General features: G+C 41.2%; 2 protein-coding genes across 8 annotated transcripts in view; one reads left to right on the forward strand and one right to left on the reverse strand.

Moving 5' to 3' along the window:
* Positions 1–5,055, reverse strand: part of LOC139416121 (protein phosphatase 3 catalytic subunit alpha-like) — a 111,479-nt gene extending 106,424 nt beyond the window's left edge. For all 7 annotated transcript variants that reach the window (XM_071164428.1, XM_071164430.1, XM_071164429.1 and 4 more), the window contains exon 1: positions 4,751–5,055. In XM_071164428.1, the coding sequence (XP_071020529.1) occupies positions 4,751–4,817 (67 nt within the window). In that variant the 5' untranslated portion in view covers positions 4,818–5,055. The remainder of the gene's footprint in view (positions 1–4,750) is intronic.
* Positions 5,056–8,077: 3,022 nt separating this feature from the next.
* LOC139417179 (B-cell scaffold protein with ankyrin repeats-like) overlaps positions 8,078–23,708 on the forward strand; it is a 32,926-nt gene continuing 17,295 nt past the window's right edge. The window contains exons 1-5 of the mRNA XM_071166424.1: positions 8,078–8,124; positions 8,905–9,300; positions 18,600–18,763; positions 19,044–19,182; positions 21,030–21,172. Of these exons, the coding sequence (XP_071022525.1) occupies positions 8,115–8,124; positions 8,905–9,300; positions 18,600–18,763; positions 19,044–19,182; positions 21,030–21,172 (852 nt within the window). The 5' untranslated portion in view covers positions 8,078–8,114. The remainder of the gene's footprint in view (positions 8,125–8,904; positions 9,301–18,599; positions 18,764–19,043; positions 19,183–21,029; positions 21,173–23,708) is intronic.

The following is a 23,708-nucleotide window of genomic DNA, read 5'->3' on the forward strand; positions in this document are numbered from 1 at the left end:
CTATCAGTGTTTTGTTACTTGTCATGTTTTGTGTTTTTTTGTGGGCCCCAGGAAGAGAAGCTGATGCTTCTGCAAAAGCTAATGATGATCCTAATAAACTAATAAATAAACAGCAGAGTATAGTTCAGTACAATACAATACAATCAATTATAGTGTACTCGACTCTAGTGGTAAAAAAATAAATAGATACAGTTACATATTGGGATATTATTTTTGACGATATATCATATTGACAATATTGCAATATAATTGTTGCGCTAGTTTGCTGTACCTGCATCAAAACTCCAGGATTTTCCTTCATAGCTTGTTCTCAATCTTATTTTTAAATATGAAGCCAATTTGTTTTCAACACTTATTTCCATGACTGTCAAAACTCTCTCTTGTCCCTCTGCAGCAGTTTGGAACATAGAATCGCAAAAAAATCACAGTATTGATTCACAACACATATAGAAACGTGAGAATTGCAATACATACTGTATCATATCGGCACCTAAATATCGTGATAATATCGTACCGTGAGGACCCTGGCAACTCTAGTGTACTCTACTGAACTAAACTTTACTGTACTAAACTTCACTCTACTGAACTTTACTGTACTAAACTAAACTTTACTGTACTGAACTAAACTAAACTAAACTTCACTCAACTGAACTAAACTTCACTGTACTAAACTTTCTGAACTAAACTTCACTCTACTGAACTTTACAGTACTTTATTTAAAACATTTCCAGACACTCTTGTTCAGAGCGACTGTCTTGCTTTTTTATACTGGGAATCGAACCTACAACACTGGCGTTGAGAGCGTCATCCTCTACCAACTGAGCCACATGGAACCACTTACTATTGTGCTGTATATGGACTGACGGACCTAAACTCTACTCTACGGTACTGTGCAGTGCAGTCCAAACTTGTGAAACAGACATCTATGGTTGGTTCAGATTTGGACTGACCAAATGTCAATGTCCATGGATGTCCTGTGTCAATCGGTGTTCAGTGGGTGAGAGGGCTGGTTATAGTAAATGGAAAGAGAAAGGACTCATGGGTAGGTGTCAGGAAGAGCCGGGAGAGGTGACATTAACTGGAAAGAGAGAGGAGAGAGACAGGGAGAGAGAAAGGAAGGGGTTGTCCAGACTGTTTTCACACTCTCACTCTGACCACCACTTGACAGAAAGAGAAAGAAAACAGTAATGAGCTGAACATAACAGTATGCCAGTAGAAGGGAGGACAGTAGCAGTTGACACAACTGTGGTTTGTCACTATTATGAATTCCCTTTGTAGCCAATTCAGTTGCAGTCATTCTGTTACAGATGTTTTCGTCACTCCGTTACCGATTTGGTGACAGAATGACATATTTCAACCACTTAAAAATCATAAGCCACATTGTTATTAATAAAAACACTAATTTGTAGGTCTACCTTTACTTGTTACTTCTGTCAACTTTTATTGTTTTCCCTCATGAGGGAGAGAAATCTGAAAATAACTTAAAAGATATGTGGGTTTTTGGTAATGTTATTACAAAGCAATGCTTCTTAAACTTCCAAAAGGCAAATATTGTCTCCAAAACTAAATATAAGTGTTGATATTAGTTGGCAGGGATCTTTACTTGTGTTTTGATGTATTTCTAATACCTGGTAGATGTTGTCTAAGACCCCTTTTCCATCTGTTTGAACAGAAATCAAAGCCTTTGCTTATTCCTAGTTCTTAGGTTAGAAATGGTTGAAAACTGTATCTAAATGTTTTCCATCCTAAAAACTAGGAATAAGCAAAGGCTTTGATTTATGCTTTAATTTCAACAACAAAGACTTGACATGCTTTGGGAGAATTTGTCAGTGAGTGGGTAAACCGCCACTACCATCCGTCCTATTGGCCAACGTGCAATCACTGGAAAATAAACTGGATGAGCTACGATCAAGACTATCCTACCAATGGGACATTAAAATCTGTAATATCTTATGTTTCACCGAGTTGTGGCTGAACGACGACATGGATAAAATAGAGCTGGCTGGGATTTCCATGCATCGGCAGGACAGAGCAGCTACACCTGGTAAGATGAGGGGCGGGGGGGTGTGTCTATTTGTCAATAACAGCTGGTGCTCCATGTTAATATTAAAGAAGTCTTGAGGTATTGCCTGATGCTCGTTGGATGTGGCAGGGCTTGCAAACTATTACAGACTACAAAGGGATCCCAGCCGCAAGCTGCCCAGTGACGCAAGCCTACCAGATGAGCTAAATACCTTTTATGCTCACTTCGAGGCAAGCAACACTGAAGCATGCATGAGAGCACCAGCTGTTCCGAACGACTGTGTGATCACGCTCTCCGTAACTGATGTCAGCAACATTCACAAGGCCGTGGGGCCAGACAGATTACCAGGATGTGTACTCAGAGCATGTGCGGACAACTGGCAAGTGTCTTCACTCACATTTTGAAACTCTCCCTGACCGAGTCTGTAACACCTACATGTTTCAAGCAGATCACCATAGTCCCTGTGCCCAAGAAAGGGAAGATAACCTGCCTAAATGACTACTGCCCCTTAGCACTCAAGTTGGTAGCCATGAAGTGCTTTGAAAGGCTGGTCATGGCTCAAATCAACACCATCATCCCGAAAACCCTAGACCCACTCCAATTCGCATACCGCCCCAACAGATCTATAGATGACATAATCTCAATCGCACTCCACACTGCCCTTTCCCATCTGGACAAAAGGAACACACACCTATGTTGAGAATGCTGTTCATCGATTACAGCTCAGCATTCAACACCATAGTGCCCACAAAGCTCATCACCAAGCTAAGGACCCTGGGACTAAACACCTCCCTCTGCATCTTGATCCCGGACTTCCTGACGGGCCGCCCCCAGGTGGTAGGGTAGGAAACAGCACATTTGACACGCTGCTCCTCAACACTGGGGCTCCTCAGGGGTACGTGCTTAGTCCCCTCTTGTACTCACTGTTCAACCACGACTGCGTGGCCAAGCACAACTCAAACACCATCATTAAGTTTGCTGACGACACAATGGTGGTAGGCCTGATCATGACAATGATGAGACAGCCTATAGGAAGGAGGTCAGATACCTGGCAGTGTGGAGCCAGGACAACAACCTCTCCCTCAATGTGAGCAAAGGAGCTGGTCATGTGCTACAGGAAAAGGAGGGTCGAACAGGCCGCAAATAACATTGACAGGGCTGTAGTGGAGCGGGTCGAGAGTTTCAAGTTCCTTGGTGTCCACATCACCAACAAACTATCATGGTCCAAACACACCAAGACAGTCATCAACACCTTTTCCCCTTCAGGAGACAAAAGATTTGGCATGGGTCCCCAGATCCTCTAAAAGTTCTACAGCTGCACCCTCGAGAGCATCCTGACCAGTTGCATCACTGCCTGATATGACAACTGCTCAGCATCCTACCATAAGGCGCTACAGAGGGTAATGCGTACGGCCCAGTACATCACTGGGGCCAAGCTTCCTGATATCCAGGACCTATATACTACTAGGTGGTGTCAGAGGAAAGCCCAAAAAATTGTCAAAAACTCCAGTCACGCAAGTCATAGACTGTTCTCTCTGCTACCGCATGGCAAGCGGTACCGGAGCGCAAAGTCTAGGTCCAAAAGGCTCCTTACAGCTTCTACCCCCAAGCCATAAGACTGCTGCACAATTAATCAAAATGGCCGCCCGGACTATTTACATTGACCCCCCCCCCCACCCCTTTGTTTTTACACTGGTGCTACTTGCTGTTTATTATCTATGCGTAGTCACTTTACCTCAACTAATCTCTACCACCGCACATAGACTCAGTACCAGTACCCCCTGTATATAGCCTCGTTATTGTTATTTTATTGTGTTACTTTATATATTTTTTAATTACTTTAGTTATTTAGTAAATATTTTCTTAACTCTATTTCTTGAACTACATTGTTGGTTAAGGGCTTGTAAGTAAGTAAGCATTTCACGGTAAGGTCTACACCTCTTGTATTAGGCGCATGTGACAGAAAATTTGATTTGATGTGGCAGGGGATGATTACTAGCCTTCATAGCAAATGTAAAACTATTTACACACTATTTTCACACTGTGTAGAGTATAGAGTCAAACCTAACTCAGTGTTTAAATCAATAGTGATTTCATGAATAATAGATTAAAAGAAATGTGTCATTATAGTCCAGCCCCCATGTGGTTTCTAGACACCATAGACTACAGTAACCTACCATGGGGGCAAACATCAAACATGGGGGCTAGCCAAAAACAGATACATGTGTCACTCTATTATGTATGGACTCCAAAATAGGGGTGAAACGTCTAACTTTTAACCATGGAATAATAGTTTTAACAATCACTGGATAGCCTGCCCTACATGATTCGTCAATCAATACAAGTCATGTATTTTATGGTCATTTAAAATAAGAAAAAAACATATATACTATTGTATGTGCGGATGTTTAACAATATAGGACCATATCCAACAAGCATGTTGCCCGACATTAAATGCAAACATTGAATGCCTGCAACTCTTGTAATAACACCCTTACTTCCTACTTTTACAGATTGCCTAGCCGGTGTCGTATCTCACGGCTAACACCCTTTTTCTCCATAACCAGATTTCCAATTGAGCAGACCATTCGGGTACAATACGACTAGGATTGCAATGTGTTGAGAGGGAGAGACATTCGTCTATGGCAGCAGTGTGTGCCTTCATGACCAAAATAAAAAGCAACGCGGCAACTGTTTATGATCAACATCAATGAATTGTACACTTACATTTGACCATCCTGTCAGTCGTAGATAACTTCGGATCATCATTCGGCTTGTTTTCGGACATTTCCATGGTGCTAGAAATTCAAATATATTTGAACTGTGCCTGAAAAAGATCCGTTGTTGTCCTTACCCAACAAATCAACTCTATCCAAATGGGAGATCGCAGTGATCTCACTTGCTCCTTTCACTAGCCAAAAATACATGCAATAGGATTACAAATTTCAACACTGGTATACTGTAGGTCCGTGTGATTTACTGTTACTCTGTATCAAGTTCTCTCTCCCAGCGCTGTGCGCGCAACCTAGCCTGCAGTTGGTAAGACACGCCCCCATATATATCGCTCTTCTATTGGTGGCAGAGACTAGACCCTCTGTGTTCATATTCCCCTTTGCCCACGGACTCGTTTTGTTTCAGTCTGTGTATGTCTAACATGTTTTTATAGGTTATATGTGCAGTGTTGTAACACATCAGTTCCCTCTTCTGTATGTTGCAACATTGTAACATCAACCATGGGTAGCGTTGGCCTGCAACTCCAGAGTCGTGCACTGGATCCTACCATTTCTGCTTAATCTCAGTCTCTAAACTTCACTCAATCTCTCTTGAAGGGTTTAGAATTGTCATCATGCAAAATGTCATGCAATTTAGATGGCCAAATATTCACTGTTTTGAGTGAGCACCACCAGGCTAGAGAGTAGTTGAATTCGATTTCACATCATGATGCACAGGGTGAATCAACAGGCCTATATATTCTTTAGCTTCACGTTGGTGCATGTATTCAGCATAACCGCTTCATAACACTGTTAGTGATGTTGTAAAGGGTTGTAAGTGGTTAATAGAGAGTTCAGCTTTTTGGATTTATAACTAAACTAGTTTAGAGACAGTTCAATTCGGTTGTTATTACAGCACCACCATGTGGACATTTAAAGACATTCTAATAGAGGAAAAGTACACTTACCCCAACCAGTTTACAGTTTGGTGACTGTCTGCTCAATCCCAAATCGACATACAGGTCCCATCTTTGCCCTACTCACTTGTGGAAGTCTGGAAGGATTTAACAGTGGATACCAATTGCTTATACCAATCAAGTGATCTCCATAATTGAATAGCAGTCAATTTGCGGTCAATTTGGGATTGATCTGGTTATACCATGTTAAAATTGTAGCCACTTTAAAGGCAGAAAAATAGTAATCCCACCAATTACAATAGGGTTCCAGCATTGGATCCCTATAGCGACAGTTTTTATTCTCTATGTGGAATAGAAATGATCAATCCACCCATGCATCCCAAAAATCTGAGCGGGCACAAAGTACTGTGAGGATGGCTGGTGGGGTTTTGGAGAGTGTAGCATTTTTCAAACACCCGAAACAGCTTTTTCCTGCAACCTAGAGCCATAATCACAATTCTATCTTAAAAATGTGTTTATTTGTCTGCGTATTTAAGCATACCTCTTGAGCTGTATGCATCCTCCTGGCTGGTGATCACTTCTTTTTTTTATACGCTAAATACGCTTCTCTGCATCTCTGCTCAAATCTGGGTAAAAGATTGAAAGGAATGTGAGTCTTATTCAGTACATTTAGTAATTGCTTGCTTTTCTACAGTATACCAACTTTGCCAGCAGTCATGCCAGCTAAGATAGACAAGCTAACTACTCTAACTTTATAGCCTGAAATGGCTTCTTGGTAATAATAATAATAGATGTATTTGATCATATCAAAGACGCTTAAAACAAAAAACAAAGTACATGTAGTTCTTGGACTGGACAATAGTCTGGGGCATGCATCCAGTTCACATCCTACTCCATTGGGCTGCACATAGTCCAAACATACAGTCTCCTGAAAGTCAGTCAAGAGCCTTCACTCTCCACTCTCCACTCTCAGCACTCACCTCCTCCACACTGTTCTCAGCTTCTCTGATGCCCTTACCCAAGCCGGGGGAATCAGTGGTCTCATTCAGTGTGTGTGTGTGTGTGTGTGGGGGGGGGGGGGGGGGGGATAATACACCTTGGAGTGAGAGATCCAGTCGAAACTACAACGAGCCTCTGTGATGTCCAAGCCTGTGTCATCTTCGGTTTCAAATAAAAACCAAGGCTGGCTCACTACTCTCTGAGCTATCTTGACAAAAATAACTAACTTGCTGGTCCTGAACTAACAAAATAAAATGTTGATAAAAACATTTTTATATAAAAACTCCCACAAAAAACAATAAAATATTTACACATTTAAAAGGAGCTCTCTGCCTAGGCGACCTCACAGCGCCATGGCAACTGGTAGCTAGTTATGACTTTGAGAGAAATATATTTATAAACAGGACAAATCTGAGGGGGCACGTGCCCCTGTGAACCCTATGCGCATGAATCACCCAATTCATGTTAATGTGACAATGTAGGAACCGTAGTTTTGGTCTGTGTTTCCCAGGGAACTCTAATTAGTGGTGAACATGTGAAAAGGTCTAAAAGCATCCCTTAGACCAGCTGTGACCAGAAGTTACTTTTTTTTTGCAGCAGGTTAGGAAAGTTTATGTAGCAGGTTAGGAAAGTTTATGTAGCAGGTTAGGAAAAGGTTTAGGGTTAGCTAAAATGATCTCCTAACCTGCTATAAAAAGTTACTTCTGGTCGTAGTTGTGCGCAATCTAGTCAAAACCCCATAAACCTGTGCAGGTGAAAGCTTAGTCGCATTGTGTAGAGGTTGTACTGCACTGTTGTTTTGCCAGTATTTCTTTGAAGGAAACCATTCACCTTTATTTAACCAGGTAGGCTAGTTGTGGTCAAGTTTTCATAATTTTTGATAACCATGCAGTCTGTTTGGGAAGAAAGGTTTGCGACATGGCCGATTGTACTTATCAGTATTTGTTTAAGTTTGACAATGTTCATTATGTTTATTGTTAGATTAGTAATGCCACTGTAATGATGTTTTGCAGTTGGTCTCTTGTGTTTAGAGGCTTTGATGGCTTTGTGGTCCAAGTTAATCTGTTTCAAAGTAGCAAATCTAAACCTGGAGCCTTTAAAAACTTTGCTATTTTTTTTTTATTTCTGCCTCTGAAGTGTCTCTATAAATGGGCCTATAAGTTACATTTAGTATTTATTTTTGTCTTTGCTTGTTAATTATTCTTATTATTTGTATATTCTTATCAAGGGTACAGTTTATTTTATTTTATATTATGCTCCTTCCTCCGTAGACCAGGTAAAGGCTAGACACTTGTCCTTACGCTCATCTGGAATTCCAGCCACCATGTACTGCCCCATCTCTCTGTCTGATCTTGACAAGCAGGAAGCTCACAGCCCTTATCAGACCAATTGCATACAATAGAGCCAGTGTGTGGCGAGTTGTTTTTCTTTGTCAAAGTGGAGAGAGGCGGACAGAGGTGAAAAATGAGCTCAGGTGAGTAGCCTAGACCTTCTGAACTTTTTGATAAATTCATAGACTTTTGTGTCTCTTGTGCTGCTATGCAATTACATTTCATTTTTTTGGGATATTGCTATTTGATACTTCACAGCTGTAATTGTACATTATGACGTTAAAGAATCTGGTACACTGTTAGCATTATGATGTTGAAGAATCTGCTACACTGTTAGCATTATGATGTTGAAGAATCTGGTACACTGTTAGCATTATGATGTTGAAGAATCTGCTACACTGTTAGCGTTATGATGTTGAAGAATCTGGTACACTTATTATTATTACTGTATTATTATTGTATTCTCTTATGACCAAGTAAAACCAAGTAAATGTTTAAGAATAACTATGATGACTCAATTCAAAGTATATTCAACCATTCCAATGTTCATATCAAAATATCAAACTATCCTTTCACATACATCATTAAAAGTTAGCAATTTCGTAGTCAAGTCTACCAGATGCTACATTCAATAAGTTCAACAATATCATGACTCTTACTTACCTGATTAGTTTCATGCGAAATGTGTTAGTAATATTTTAGTCATATTATTTATCAGAAACATTTAGTCAAATAACTTTTATGTATCAAGGGAGATGGAGCCCCGTAAAGCATAAGGTCATGTTTTTCACAGAGACACTGATTTGAACATGGATGGATAACACATTTACAACATATTACATATTGGTTTGACTTGCATACGAGGCTTTTATTAGTGGCATTGCACCTGTACAAATCTCCATATTTCCATCATCCTCTTTTAGCCGAGGACCTGCTCATCATCTATGAGGTGGAGGCAGAGCAGTGGGCTGTATACCTGCGCTCTATCTTCGCCGGGCCCATCTGGGAGGGAGGGATCTGTTGCTACGACATCGCCACAGTGACCAGCCGGCGGGAGGACTTTCTGCGACTGGGCCAGTACAAGGTCAAGCTGTTAATCCTGTCCAGGGGAATGCTAGAGGGCCTGTGCCAGCTCCGCCGCTTCTTCCTGGCCCGGGTGCTGAGCCCCGCGGCCCACGTGGTAGTGCTTCTGTGTGGGGTAGACAGCCTGGCGCCCCTCCTGGAGGTGGTGCCCCTCAAGGGGGACGAGTGTCTGCAGGTATCCAGCGAGCAAGACGCCCATGAGTACCTGTCGGCGGTGACCGATATTGTGCAGAGAGGTACAGGGGAAGGGGAGGGCAGAGAGAGGCATCATGGGAGGTCGGGTGCAGTGTATAGGGTCAGCAGTAATAGTTACATTATGCTTATTCAATAATGAATTATACAATAATGATTGTATTCATTCCTGAGGCAACAAGTGGCAGGTAGGTGTGTGGATCAGAAAACCAGTCAGTCAGTATCTGGTGTTACCACTGTTTGCCTCATGCAGCGCGACACATCTCCTATGTATGAAGTTGATCAGGCTGTTGATTGTAGTCTGTGGAATGTTGTCCCACTCGTCTTCAATGGCTGTGCGAAGTTGCTGAATATTGGCGGGCTCTGGAGCGTACACGTTGATCCAGAGCATCCCACACATGCTCAATAGGTGACATTTCTGGTGAGTATGCAGACCATGGAAGAACTGGGACATTTTTTAGGAATTGTGTGCAGAACCTTGCGACATGGGGCCGTGCATTATCATGCTGAAACATTTAGGTGATGGCGGCGGATGAATGGCATGACAATGGGCCTCAGGATCTCATCACAGTATATCTGTGCATTCAAATTGCCATCACTAAAAAGCAATTGTGTTTGTTGTCCATAATTTATGCCTGCCCATACCATAACTCCAGCGCCACCATGGGGCACTCTGTACACAATGTTGAGATCAGAAAACTTGCCCACATGATGCCATACACGTGGTCTGCGGTTGTGAGGCAGGGTCAGATGTACTGCCAAATTCTCTAAAACGATGTTGGAGGCAGGTTATGGTAGAGAAAATAACATTCAATTCTCTGGCAACAGCTCTGGTGGACATTCCTGTAGTCAGCATTCCAATTGCTTATGTTGTGTGACAAAACTGCAAATTTTAGAATGGCCTTTTATTGTCCCCAACAGTCATGTCATGATCATGATGTTTAATCAGATTCTTGATATGCCACGTCTGTCAGGTTAAGGGGAAATGCTCATTCATAAGGATCTAAACAAATTTGTACACAAGTTTAGAGAAGCTTTTTGTGCTTATGCAACATTTATGGGATATTTAATTTCAGCTCATGAAACATGGGTACAGCACTTTACCTGTTGCGTTTTCTGTTTTTGTTCAGTGTGTGTGTGTGTGTGTGTGTGTGTGTGTGTGTGTGTGTGTGTGTGTGTGTGTGTGTGTGTGTGTGTGTGTGTGTGTGTGTGTGTGTGTATATACTGTATACATGGTGGGTGTTTTGGCTACATAGTTGGAATTGTTGAATTCACAATTATCACAGTAAATCTGTGATAATTTGACTAAAATGGCGCTGGAAGAAGTGGCAGCAGTTTTACAGACGCCTAACAAATTGTTCTATTATGTGTTTTTTTTTGTTGCATTATTTGTAACTTATTTTGTACATAATATTTCTGCCACCGTATCTTATGGCAAAAAGGAGCTTCTGGATATCAGGACAGCGATCACTCACCTCGGATAAGACAGATCTTTTCTTCAACAAGCAAGTCGCACAGGATGTACTTCAGACACCCGACAAGCCAACATCCCAGTTATTGGCAAGAGAAAGAGACGCAGGTACAGAGGACACAGAGCGGGGTGCTTCGTAAGGATCCGCAGAAGGCGACTGGGATAGCTGCCATTCCCATCAATATTACTTGCCAACGTACAATAATTTGACAATAAATTTAATGAGGTACAATCATGAATATCCTACCAATCAAAAACTGTAACATCTTACAGTTTGGCTGAATGATGACATGGCTATTCAGCTAGCGGGATATACACTGCACTGGCTAGATAGAACAGCACACTCGGGTAAGATGAAGGAGGATGGTCTGCGGATATTTGTAAACAACGGCTGGTGCACAAAATCGAAGGAAGTCTCTAGATTTTGCTCGCCTGAAGTAGAGTATCTTATGATAAACTGTAGACCACACTTTGCCAAGAGTTTTCATCTATACTTTTCGTGGCTGTTTATTTACCACCACAGATGGATGCTGGCAATAAGATCGCACTCAGTCAGGAAATTAGCAAACAGGAAACCGCTCACCCAGCGGCGGCGCTCCTAGTGAGCGGGGACTTTAATGGAGGGAAACTTAAATCAGGTTTACCTCATTTCTATCAGCATATTAAATGCGCAACCAGAGGGAAAACAATTCTAGATCACCTGTATTCCACACACAGAGACGCGTACAAAGCTCTCCCTCACCCTCCATTTGGTAAAGCTGACCCCAATTCTATCTTCCTGATTCCTGCTTACGAGCAAAAATTAAAGCAGGAAGCACCAGTGACTCGGTCTATAAAAAAGTGGTCAGATGAAGCAGATGCTAAACTACAGGACTGTTTTGCTATCACAGACTGGAATATGTTCCGGGATTCTTTCGATGGCATTGATGAGTACACCACATCAGTCAATGGCTTTATCAATAAGTGCATCGAGAACATCATCCCCACAGTGACTGTACGTACATAACCCCAACCAGAAGCCATGGATTACAGGCAACATTCACACTGAGCTAAAGGATAGAGCTGCCACTTTCAAGGTGCAGGACTCTAACCCGGAAGCTTATAAGAAATCCTGCTATGCCCTACAAAAAAAATCATCAAACAGGCAAAGCGCCAATACAGGGCTAAGATTGAATCGTACTACACAGGCTCCGACGCTCGTGTTATGTGACAGGGCATACAAACTATTATAGACTACAAAGGAAAGCTGCCCAGTGACACAAGCCTACCATACGAGCTAAATCACTTCTATGCTCGCTTCGAGGCAAGCAACACTGCGGCATGCATATGAGAGCATCAGCTGTTCCGGACGACTGTGTGATCACCCTCTCCGTAGCCGACGTGAGTAAGACCTTTAAACAGGTCAACATTCACAAGGCCGTGGGGCCAGACGGATTACCAGGACGTGTGCTCCGGGTATGTGCTGACCAACTGGCAGGTGTCTTCAAGGAAATGTTCAATATGTCCCTGATTGAGTCCGTAATAAGAACATGTTTCAAGCAGACCACCATAGTCCCTATGCCCAAAAACACTAAGGCAACCTGCCTAAATGACTACAGACCGTACACTCACGTCCGTAGCCATGAAGTGCTTTGAAAGGCTGGTAAATGGCTCACATTTACACCATTACCCCAGAAACCCTAGACCCACTCCAATTTGCATACCGCCCAAACAGATCCATAGATGATGCAATCTCTATTGCACTCCACACTGCCCTTTCCCACCTGGACAAAAGGAACACCTACGTGAGAATGCTATTCATTGACTACAGCTCAGCGTTCAACACCACAGTACCCTCAAAGCTCATCACTAAGATAAGGATCCTGGGACTAAACAGGACGGGCCACCCCCAGGTTGTGAGGGTAGGTAGCAACACATCTGATACGCTGATCCTCAACACTGGAGCCCCTCACGGGTGCGTGCTCAGTCCCCTCTTGTACTCCCTGTTCACCCACGACTACATGGCCAGGCACGACTCCAACACCATCATTAAGTTTGCAGACGACACAACAGTGGTAGGCCTGATCACCGAGAATGACGAGACAGCCTATAGGGAGGAGGTCAGAGACCTGGCCGGGTGGTGCCAGAATAACAACCTCTCCCTCAACGTAACCAAGACTAAGGAGGAGATTGTGAACTACAGAAAAAGGAGGACCGAGCACACCCCCATTTTCATTGACGGGGCTGTAGTGGAGCAGATTGTGAGCTTCAAGTTCCTTGGTGTCCACATCACCAACAAACTAGAATTTTCCAAACAATCCAAGACCGTCGTGAAGAGGGCATGACAAAGCCTATTATCCCTCAGGAAACTAAAAAGATTTGGCATGTGTCCTCAGATCCTCAAAAGGTTCTACAGCTGCAACATCGAGAGTATTGGTTGCATCCCTGCCTGGGACGGAAACTGCTCGGCCTCCGACTGCAAGGCACTACAGAAGGTAGTGCGTATGGCCTAGTACATCACTGGGGATAAGCTGCCTGCAATCCAGGACCTCCACAACATGCGGTGTCAGAGGAAGGCCCTAAAAATTGTCAAAGAACTCAGCCACCCTAGTCATAGACTGTTCTCTCTATTACCGCATGGCAAGCGGTACCAGAGTGTAGGATCAAAAGGCTTCTCGACAGCTGATACCCCCAAGCCATAAGTCTCTTGAACAGGTAATCAAATGGCTACCCAGACTATTTGCATTGTGTGTGTGAACCCCCCCCCCTTCGCTACTGCCTTGTTATTGTTCACTGTCTTTTTACTGTTGCTTTTATTTCTTATCTATTGTTGACCTAATACCTATTTTTTGCTTAAAAATTACACTGTTGGTTATGGCCTGCAAGTAAGCATTTCACTGTAAGGTCTACACATGTTGTATTCGGCGCACGTGACAAATACACTTTGATTTGATTTTAATTCCAACACATGATCATGATATCATGTAAAATTCATAGCTCTGTAACGTTATAACTGAAATGAACCAAATAGAGAAACATTTTATGATCATTCCCGTTGCCTACTAGTGGACTTGATTGCTTCCGGACATGGCTGCGAGGTGAAAGGTTGTGGCTACCTACAGTTGAAGTCTGAAGTTTACATACACTTAGGTTGGAGTCATTAAAACTCATTTTTCAACCACTCCATAATTTTTTTGTTAACAAACTATAGTTTTGGCAAGTCGGTTAGAACATCTACTTTGTGCATGACACAAGTCATTTTTCCAACAATTGTTTACAGACAGATTATTTCACTGTATCACAATTCCAGTGGGTCAGACGTTTACATACACTAAGTTGACTGTGCCTTTAAACAGCTTGGAAAATTCCAGAAAATTATGTCATGACTTTAGAAGTTTCTGATAGGCTAATTGCCATCATTTGAGTCAATTGGAGATGTACTTGTGGATGTTTTCAAGGCCTACCTTCAAACTCAGTGCCTCTGCTTGACATCATGGGAAAATCAAAAGAAATCAGCCCACAAAAATTGTAGACTTCCACAAGTCTGGTTCATCCTTGGGAACAATTTCCAAATACCTGAAGGTACCACGTTCATTTGTACAAACAATAGTACGCTAGTATAAACACCATGGGACCTCACAGCCGTCATATCGCTCAGGAGGAAGACATGTTCTGTCTCCTAGAGATTAACGTAATTTGGTGCACTTCACAAAATAGATGGCATCATGAGGGAGGAAAATTACGTGGATATATTGAAGCAACATCTCAAGACATCAGTTAAAGCTTATTTGCAAATGGGTCTTCTAAATGGACAATGACCCCAAGCCTACTTCCAAAGTTGTGGCAAAATGGCTTAAGGACAACAAAGTCAAGGTATTGGAGTGGCCATCACAAAACCTTGACCTCAATCCTATAGAAAATGTGTGGGCAGAACTGAAAACGCGTGTGCGAGCAAGGAGGCCTACAAACCTGACTCAGTTACACCAGCTCTGTCAGGAGGGATGGGGCAAAATTCATCCAACTTATTGTGGGAAGCTTGTGGAAGGCTACATGAAACGTTTGGCTGAAGTTAAACAATTTAAAGGCAATGCTACCAAATAGTAACTGAGTGTATGTAAACTTCTGACCCAACGGGAATGTGATGATAGAAGTCAAAGCTGAAATAAATCATTCTGTCTACTATTATTCTCACATTTCACATTCTTAAAATAAAGTGGTGATCTTAACTGACCTAAGACAGGGATTTTTTACAAGGACTATATGTCAGGAATTATGAAACTGAGTTTAAATGTGTTTGGCTAAGGTGTATGTAAACCTCCGACTTCAACTGTATATCTGTTGAATTTGATGATTTTTCAAGCAATTGCCTCAGAAACTAATTAGTGGACTTGCCGCCCAGGCTACGTCCGCACAGCAATTTCCATACAACTGGGCATTGTCAAATCATAGCCCCCCCTAACTTTAAATCAGTACATTTTTCTCTCAGCCTCATGGCAAAATATGTAAGTCACACTTTATTTTGATAGGCCAGCATGAGAGTAGCTATAAATCTGCACATTTTTCTCTTTGCACCATGGCAAATGTGTAGAATTTCAGGAAGTTAGCAATTTTCCCCCTCAAAATCCTGTTTCCCAAAAATACAACAAAAATTAGGTAGTTGCCCCGGGGCATCAGATGTGGACACAAAGTGTAGGAACACAATGTCCCTGATTCTAGTTAAGTGCTGCCTATGTTAGACAGTACCCTGGGTTCAGTTTGACCTCGGTTTCCATGAGAACACTACATATTCTGAGGAATTTGACAGTAATTATTTCCTGAGTCACTCTCTACTCTCTGCTCCCCAGTAAGAGTTTTCTGAGAATTTCAAAACCATCTGCTGCCATCCATATTGTTTTTCCCCCCCCCTCATTGCTTAAGTGATCTAAAATGGACGGGAGGTCCAAAAGGTATGTTTGTCTGCCGGTGTGTCTCATCATTCAAATTCTCCCTTTCCTCTTTCATCACCAGTGGCCATTATCTCTCTTTATGCAAATCCAAATATACCCTACTTAGTCTCATCCTGCTGTGACACGCACAGCCAGTTCTGGATAATCTTTGTAAACCACTGTAAAACTCAAAAGTAGATTTTAAAGCGACCCAGAAATGTAGATGTTCACTGTTGCTTGGGATATTTGAATCTCATGATATACGGACAAAAGTGAAACACTTGAGCCAAAATAATTTTACAGGTGGGGGACAAAGGCCAAAAGCAACACCAAGGTCGGCAGTTGGCATTGCTGTTATGATTCTGTTATGATTTTATTAAAATGTTTTTTATTTATTTGTATTTTTTTTAATAGTAATTTTGCGTTGTTTGCTGTTTTCTTCTGTCTTCTGTCTTTTCTCTTTAGTTCATTCTCTTGGTTGTTGGTGCATTGGGGGGGGGGGGGGGGGTTCTTGAGAAGGGAAAGGGAATAAATTGCATATTTTATTTTACTTCTTGGGGGGGGGGGGGGGGGGGCTGTGAGAGGGGTCTTGAATGGTTGAGGGATAGCTATTGGGTAACTGTGGGGGGGGGGGGGGGGGGGTCTTGGAGGGTTCGGGTTCGGGATATGTCAACGTGCCCTTGAGCAGGGCATTGACCCTGGATGCTTCTGTGTGTTTCTCTGAATGGGAGTCTGTTGGATGACTGGTATGATGTAGTTGTTGAGCGGCTTCACTGTAGGTATGCTGTATGTTTCGGATATTCAAGAAAAAATACATTTTAAAAATTCCAGAGCTGACTAGGGAAAAATCTGTCGTTCTGCCCCTAAACATGGCAGTTAATCCACTGCTCCCCAGTAGGCTGTCGTGATTGGAAGGCTTTTAAACATGGGTGTGGCTATGATCCGTAAATTGAAAGAAGACTACTACCTGAAATCTACTTCACAAAATGTAAATAATCCATCCACATTTTGGCAGGTAGTGAAGGGTTTGGAGTGCAAAAAAGATACACAGCTTCCCAAACAATTATTGGTCGATCCACAGATTGTAACTGAGAGAACCTCCATTCTGAAAGCCTTGAATATGCGTTTTTTAGATGCAGGCAGTTTATTTGAAAAGGTCAAAGGTATAATTGAGCCCCCTATGAATTTACCTGACACCCCTGTGCACTCCTTCACCAGGTTCTCCTTTTCATCCTCTGTTTCAGAAGTGTGTAAAGTCCTGAAAGAAATTGATTAAAAAAAATCCCCTGGCCCTGATGAACCTCCTACACCAGACATCATCAAAATTTGTCTGTACTGTCAAAGGTACTGGTGTCCTTAGTTAGTAGGCAGCTAAAGGACTACTTCCAAGAAAACAACATCTTAAATGGAATGCAAACAGGTTTTAGGTCTGGCCACAGCACTGTTTCAGCAACATTGAAGGTTTTAAATGACATCCACTGTGCTCTTGATAAGACGTTACATTGTGTGTCTGTTTTTATTGATTTGTCTAAGGCTTTTGATACCATGGAACATGCTGTGTTAGTGCAAAGGTTAAAATCGTACACAATGTGTAATGACGAATGGTTGAGTCCATAGAGGTGTGCTCAGGTGTTCCGCAAGGTTCTATTTTGGGCCCACTGTTGTTCATTTTGTATATCAACAACATTGGGGATCTTATTGAAACAGCGGATGTTCATTTTTATGCAGATGATACTGTTCTTTATTCAAGTGATAGTAGTTTATCTTTAGCTTTTGAAAATGCACAAAGAGCATTTAACATCATACAACAGAATCTGTATGATTTAAAGCTGATTCTAAATTCGGGTAAAAAAAATGCATGTTATTTTCAAATGCCAGGCATGTTACAAATCATGTCATTGCTACATTTGCTGGACATACTATAGAGCAAGTTAAAGTGTACAAATATTTGGGTGTGTGGGTTGATGATAAGCTCAGCTTCACTGTGCATGTAGAGAACTTGATAAGGAAGCTCAAGCTGAAAATAGGATTTTATTACCGGCATAAGGCTTGTTTTTCTTTTGAGGCCAGGAAGGAACTGGTACGATGTACATTACTGTCGGTTTTAGATTTTAGTGATGTTATACATATGCAGGCCTCAGCCACTACCCTGAGAGCACTTGATTCAGTGTATCATGCAGCCCTCAAGTTAATTTCAAATCAGAAACATCTAACTCATTATTGTGATCTCTACAGCGCTGTTGGCTGGTCGTCATTGACCTTGCGTAGGCTTAAACACTGGTATACACTGGTTTATAAGGCCATTGGGTAAAATGCCATTTTATTTCTGTTCTTTTTTAGTCAGGTCAGTATATTAATATCAATTACGGTCCCATTCTGATTTGCTTCTAACAGTACCAAAAATTAGAACAGGACATGGTAGAAAAAGTTTTAGTTACTTAGCTCCGTGGTTCTGGAATTCTGTCATGAACATTTTAAAATGTGATGATCTAGTTTCGTTGGTGGAGTTTAAACACTTGATCGATGTATATTTCATAGAAGAGTGCCATTGTTTTTAGGCCAGCTGTTTTTTAGTCAATACGTTTGTGTTTTTAAATGTACAATGTTTTTGTTGTAATGTATGTGTGTTTATAGTTTTGTTTAATGTTGTGTTAGTGTATGTAAGTTGTTTTGTCTGAAATGTTGTTCCCTCTGCTGCTATTGGACCAGGTCTCTCTTGGAAAAGAGTTGTTATATCAATGAGAAAAAACCTGTATAGATAAAGGTAAAATACATTTAAAAAAAAAAATGTAAATAAGAATTTGTTCTTAACTGGCTTGCCTAGTTAAATAAAGGTAAAGAAAAAAGTTGCTCTGGAAAAGAGTGTCTGCTAAATGACCTAAATGTAAGGCAATCTGGCACCAAATACAATGGTAGGGGAAACACTAAGTATTTAATGTTGGCTTGACTGTCGGTGGACCTTCCACAGGGCACCAGGCTGCAGCAGGGAATGTCAGTGCTGTTCCTGGGAAGTTGACGGGACCGGATCTAAAGCTGGAGTTAAACCTAAAGTTGGAGTGCAGGCAGTCTACCGGACCCTCCAGTACCAAACCCAACAACATGGTGCTGGTCCCGTCCAGAGTTCTCTGTGGGGTGAGGCACTAACATGTCAGGAGGCAACATCAAAGCATTCAGTGACATTACTTATTCAGCCAGTCGTACATAAAATGTACTGTAACAAGATGTATATAGATCCAAAATGCAGTCACTTTACTTTTACATTTCAAATTGGTTTTGAGTTTTTGGTTGTTTAGGTTTTTTTATTTATTTTTTAAACATTTAATAGAGCTGCTTTTGAGATGGTCAGCATGTCAACCAATGTACTTTTTCTATTGTTACAGTACGTTTATGTTTTGTGTTCTCCCTCCTGTAGACACCAGGCGAGGTGTTCATTCTTTTAAAAGATTCTGTGGCCAGTAAAGATGCTGAGGTTGAGTTCAGTAGGAGTAAACAGAGGGTGAGAGTGAAACCTGTCCACTGGAACAAGCACACCCTCTGTGTGAACGCAGCAGGTATGTGAAAATTCACTTGCATTCTTGCTTATTGTAGAGAGTCATTCCACCTCCAAAAAGCACAAGAAATAGGATTCTCGACCCTCACCGTTTCAGATTGTTGTGAAATCGTTTCTATAATTAGAAACAGATAAGATGAACAGGATTCATATAATATTTAATAAATAGAGTACCTAACATCTAATTTGGAACATAATTCTTCCTAACAATGAGGAAGACATTAGGAATCCAAAAAAATTATCAAAGGCCACCCATGGACCCCCCTCACCCCACTCCAACAACCAGTATAGAGTATCAGTTCTCTGTCTGACAAGTAGTGTGGAGCTGCTGCTTGGAGTATTTCTTCTTCATCCTTTGTAATATATTCCTTGTGACTCTGGTGATTGTTTTTCCCCCCTGTTTAGAGAAATTAGCCATTTGAAGTCGATTGCATTATTTACCATAAATGAGTGGGAAAGTATCTCGTTTTTCCTACTAGATGCTGCTGTTCCTGCTAATGCCACCACACCCTTGTGTCCATTTCCTGGTTTCGTGTGTTTATTAAATGGATCACATTTTCTTTGCAAAAATGGGTAGAAAACCAATAGGTTTTGCTCATGATGAAAATAAATTGTGTGGTCATCCTCGTAATTCAATCTAGTCCTCCATGAAAGCAATTGAGTTTGTCCTTCTCTTTGTGTCCAGAAAACATCCCCTATGTGTGTGGTTTATTCCCTTCAAAAAAGGTATGGATTAGATAGACCATTGCTGGCGTACAAGCAAACCATTAGACTACAGCAGTCCTAATGGTTTCAATGTTATGTTCTCTAATGGTCTTTAATGGTAAAAGTCCCAAACACACACTGTATAGGGTTTTGCGAAGGTATTGGTTTGAATTTAATAGTACATTTCACCAATCACACTTCATGTAAAGATGTTTTTCTAAGAACTTTATTGAAAAACATATGTCTGCCATGCAATGATTTATAATTCTATTATTTTATTAGGGTTGTCACAACATTTTAGTCACTGGCCCATTTCTCAATCAAAGTTTTGGACTTGTAGGAATTTCACCATACGGATAGCCCTCAGAGAGCTGCCATTTGTTACATTAAATTGACCACAGAAGTTATTTTCATCATGAGCAAAAGCTATTGGTTTTCTACCCAAAGTTGTAAAGAAAAGAAAATGTTGTGATCCATTTAATAAAAGGCAACATTGATAAAAGGGTGTGGTGGCAGGAACAACCTGGTACTTAAACACTCATATAAGGTAAATAATGCAAGCGACTTCAATGGCTAATTTCTCTGAATGGGGGGAAAAACATCACCAGATTCACAGGAAATACATTACAAAGTATGAAGAAGCAATACTCCAAGCCGCAGCTCCATACTACTTGTCAGACATAAAGAACCGACGATACTGTATACTGGTTGTTGGGGTGGGATTGGTTTGGGTGATCCGTGGGTGGCTTTTGACAATTGTTTGGGATTCCTCATGTCTTACTCAATGGAAGGAAGAAGTTTGGTCCAAATTGGATGTTGGGTACTATTTATGTTGAATATTATCTGAATCTAAGAAATTAAAAGGGCCAATTTGGGTGCAATCAATTAGCTTAATTACAAGGAGAGCAAATAAAATGTCAACAAAATAATGTCCCAGGAATGCTAATCTTATCTGTTTCCAGCAACAAATAATTTCAGAACAATCTGAGAGGGTAGATGTCATGAGTGCTGAAATGACATGTAATGACCCTAGAGCGACTTGATGACTTTGTCAAAGAGCACACAACAAAACACCATGGTTTCTAAAATGATGATGCCCAATGCTTATGAGACAAGTTTACATAATTTGTTTTCCTGTTGCAGACTTACAAGCAGGAAGTGTGGGCGTAACACTGTACTGCAGTGGGGTGGCGATGGGAAAGGCCCATCTGCAGTACTACAGCAGCATGGAGGAGATGGCTCGCCTTCTGACCAGGGTGGCAGACCCTGTGGACTTCATGTGCCAGGTACAGTTGAAGTCGGAAGTTTACATACACCTTAGCCAAATACATTTAAACTCAGTTTTTCACAATTCCTGACATTTAATCCTCGTAAAAATTCCCTGTCTTAGGTCAGTTAGGATCACCACTTTATTTTAAGGATGTGAAATGTCAGAATAATAGTAGAGAGAATTATTTATTTCAGCCTTTATTTCTTTCATCACATTCCCAGTGGGTCAGAAGTTTACATACACTCAATTAGTATTTGGTAGCATTGCCTTTAAATTGTTTAACTTGGGTCAAACGTTTCGGTAGTCTAACACAAGCTTCCCACAATAAGTTGGGTGAATTTTGGCCCATCCCTCCTGACAGAGCTGGTGTAACTGAGTCAGGTTTGTAGGGCTCCTTGCTTGCACACGGTTTTTCAGTTCTGCCCACAAATTTTCTATAGGATTGAAGTCAGGGCTTTGAGATGGCCACTCCAATACCTTGACATTGTTGTCCTTAAGCCATTGTGCCACAACTTTGGAAGTATGCTTGGGGTCATTGTCCATTTGAGACCAAGCTTTAACTGATGTCTTGAGATGTTGCTTCAATATATCCACGTAATTTTCCTACCTCATGATGCCATCTATTTTGTGATGTGCACCAGTCCCTCCTGCAGCAATTCATCCTCAACAACATGATGCTGCCACCCTCGTGCTTCACGGTTGGGATGGTGTTCTTCGGCTTGCAAGCCTCCCCCTTTTTCCTCCAAACATAACGATGGTTATTCTGGCCAAACAGTTCTATTTTTGTTTCATCAGACCAGAGGACATTTCTCCAAAATGTACAATCTTTGTCCCCCTGTGCATTTGCAAGCTGTAGTCTGGCTTTTTTATGACGGTTTTGGAGCAGTGGCTTCTTCCTTGCTGAGCGGCCTTTCAGGTTATGTCGATATAGGACTTGTTTTACTGTGGATATAGATACTTTTGGACCTGTTTCCTCCAGCATCTTCACAAGGTCCTTTGCTGTTGTTCTGGGATTGATTTGCACTTTTCTCAACAAAGTACGTTCATCTCTAGGAGACAGAACGTGTCTCCTTCCTGAGCGGTATGACAGCTGCGTGCTCCCATTGCGTTTATACTTGCATACTATTGTTTGTACAGATGAACGTTGTACCTTATGGCGTTTGGAAATTGCTCCCAAGGATAAACCAGACTTGTGGAGGTCTACAATTTTTTTCTGAGGACTTGGTTGATTTCTTTTGATTTTCCCATGATGTCAAGCAAAGAGGCACTGAGTTTGAAGGTAGGCCTTGAAATACATCCACAGGTAAACCTCCAATTGACTCAAATTATGTCAATTAACCTATTAGAAGCTTCTAAAGACATTCCATAATTTTCTGGAATTTTCCAAGCTGTTTAAAGGCATAGTCAACTTAGTGTATGTAAACTTCTGACCCACTGGAATTGTGATTAAGTGAAATCTGTCTGTAAACAATTGTTGGAAAAATGACTTGTCATGCACAAAGTAGATGTCCTAACCGACTTGCCAAAACAAGTTATTTGTGGATTTGTTGAAAAACTAGTTTTAATGACTCCAACCTAAGTGTATGTAAACTTTCGACTTCAACTGTACCTGTATCTGAATGTGTCAATGTCTGTCACCTTGATTACTCAATATTATCTTGACCTGTGCACCTACGTTGTAAACTTTCATTCATGATTGGTAATGGGAAATTTTAGTATAATGTAGTAGCCTAAACCTATCGATGTTACATTGAGCTGGGTGAATGGAATATGAATGATAGTCATCCAATATGCCTTAAAAGAAATAAGGCCATGCTCATCATTTTTTTCAATCATCCTCCCTCATCTTAAACGGCACCGACCGCCACTGATTTTAAATCCCAGGCGTACACCAATTCAATGCTTTTAAATGTGTGGGGATGAACACAAGTAACTCAAATGTAAATGTACAGGAGAGCACACTATAGTACTCAAATTATATATCAATTTATGACTGAACCAACGTTTCATTGGAGGATTTGGAGAGAGGGTTTAGAGAGGAACATAAAGCATGCAAGGTAAACAACATGCATTCATTTAAAACCCATTTGAGAGACTAATTAATGGAATGAATCAGCATATTCCTGCTGACGTTGATGTTGTTTACTTCCTCTCTTTGAAAGCCAGCTGACTGCAACTCAGTTTAAAAAGCCAATTGATTATGCACATGAACACTTATGTTGATTAGACCTAATTTGCTGAAGTTTCAGCCCTTTGAATCAGTCCTGTTCACGCTGCCAAAATTGGGTTTTCTTTTTTGAGAAAAAAATGAATGAATTAAAATGTATAAAAAATCATAGGATCAGGAAGACATCAAAATTAGACACTTCAAAACAGAAAACACTGAGTATACCAAGCATTAGGAACACATTCCTAATATTAATTCACATGTCTAGAACTTGACATAGCTGAAATGACTTGACTATGACAGTGTGCTAGCGTTACAAAATTCTGGAAACTTTCCCAAAATTCCTCAGGAATTTAGGTGGGAAGATTCCCAGAATCAAGAGGAT

The sequence above is a fragment of the Oncorhynchus clarkii genome, chromosome 9, assembly GCF_045791955.1.
Source record: "Oncorhynchus clarkii lewisi isolate Uvic-CL-2024 chromosome 9, UVic_Ocla_1.0, whole genome shotgun sequence".
Classification (NCBI taxonomy): domain Eukaryota; kingdom Metazoa; phylum Chordata; class Actinopteri; order Salmoniformes; family Salmonidae; genus Oncorhynchus; species Oncorhynchus clarkii.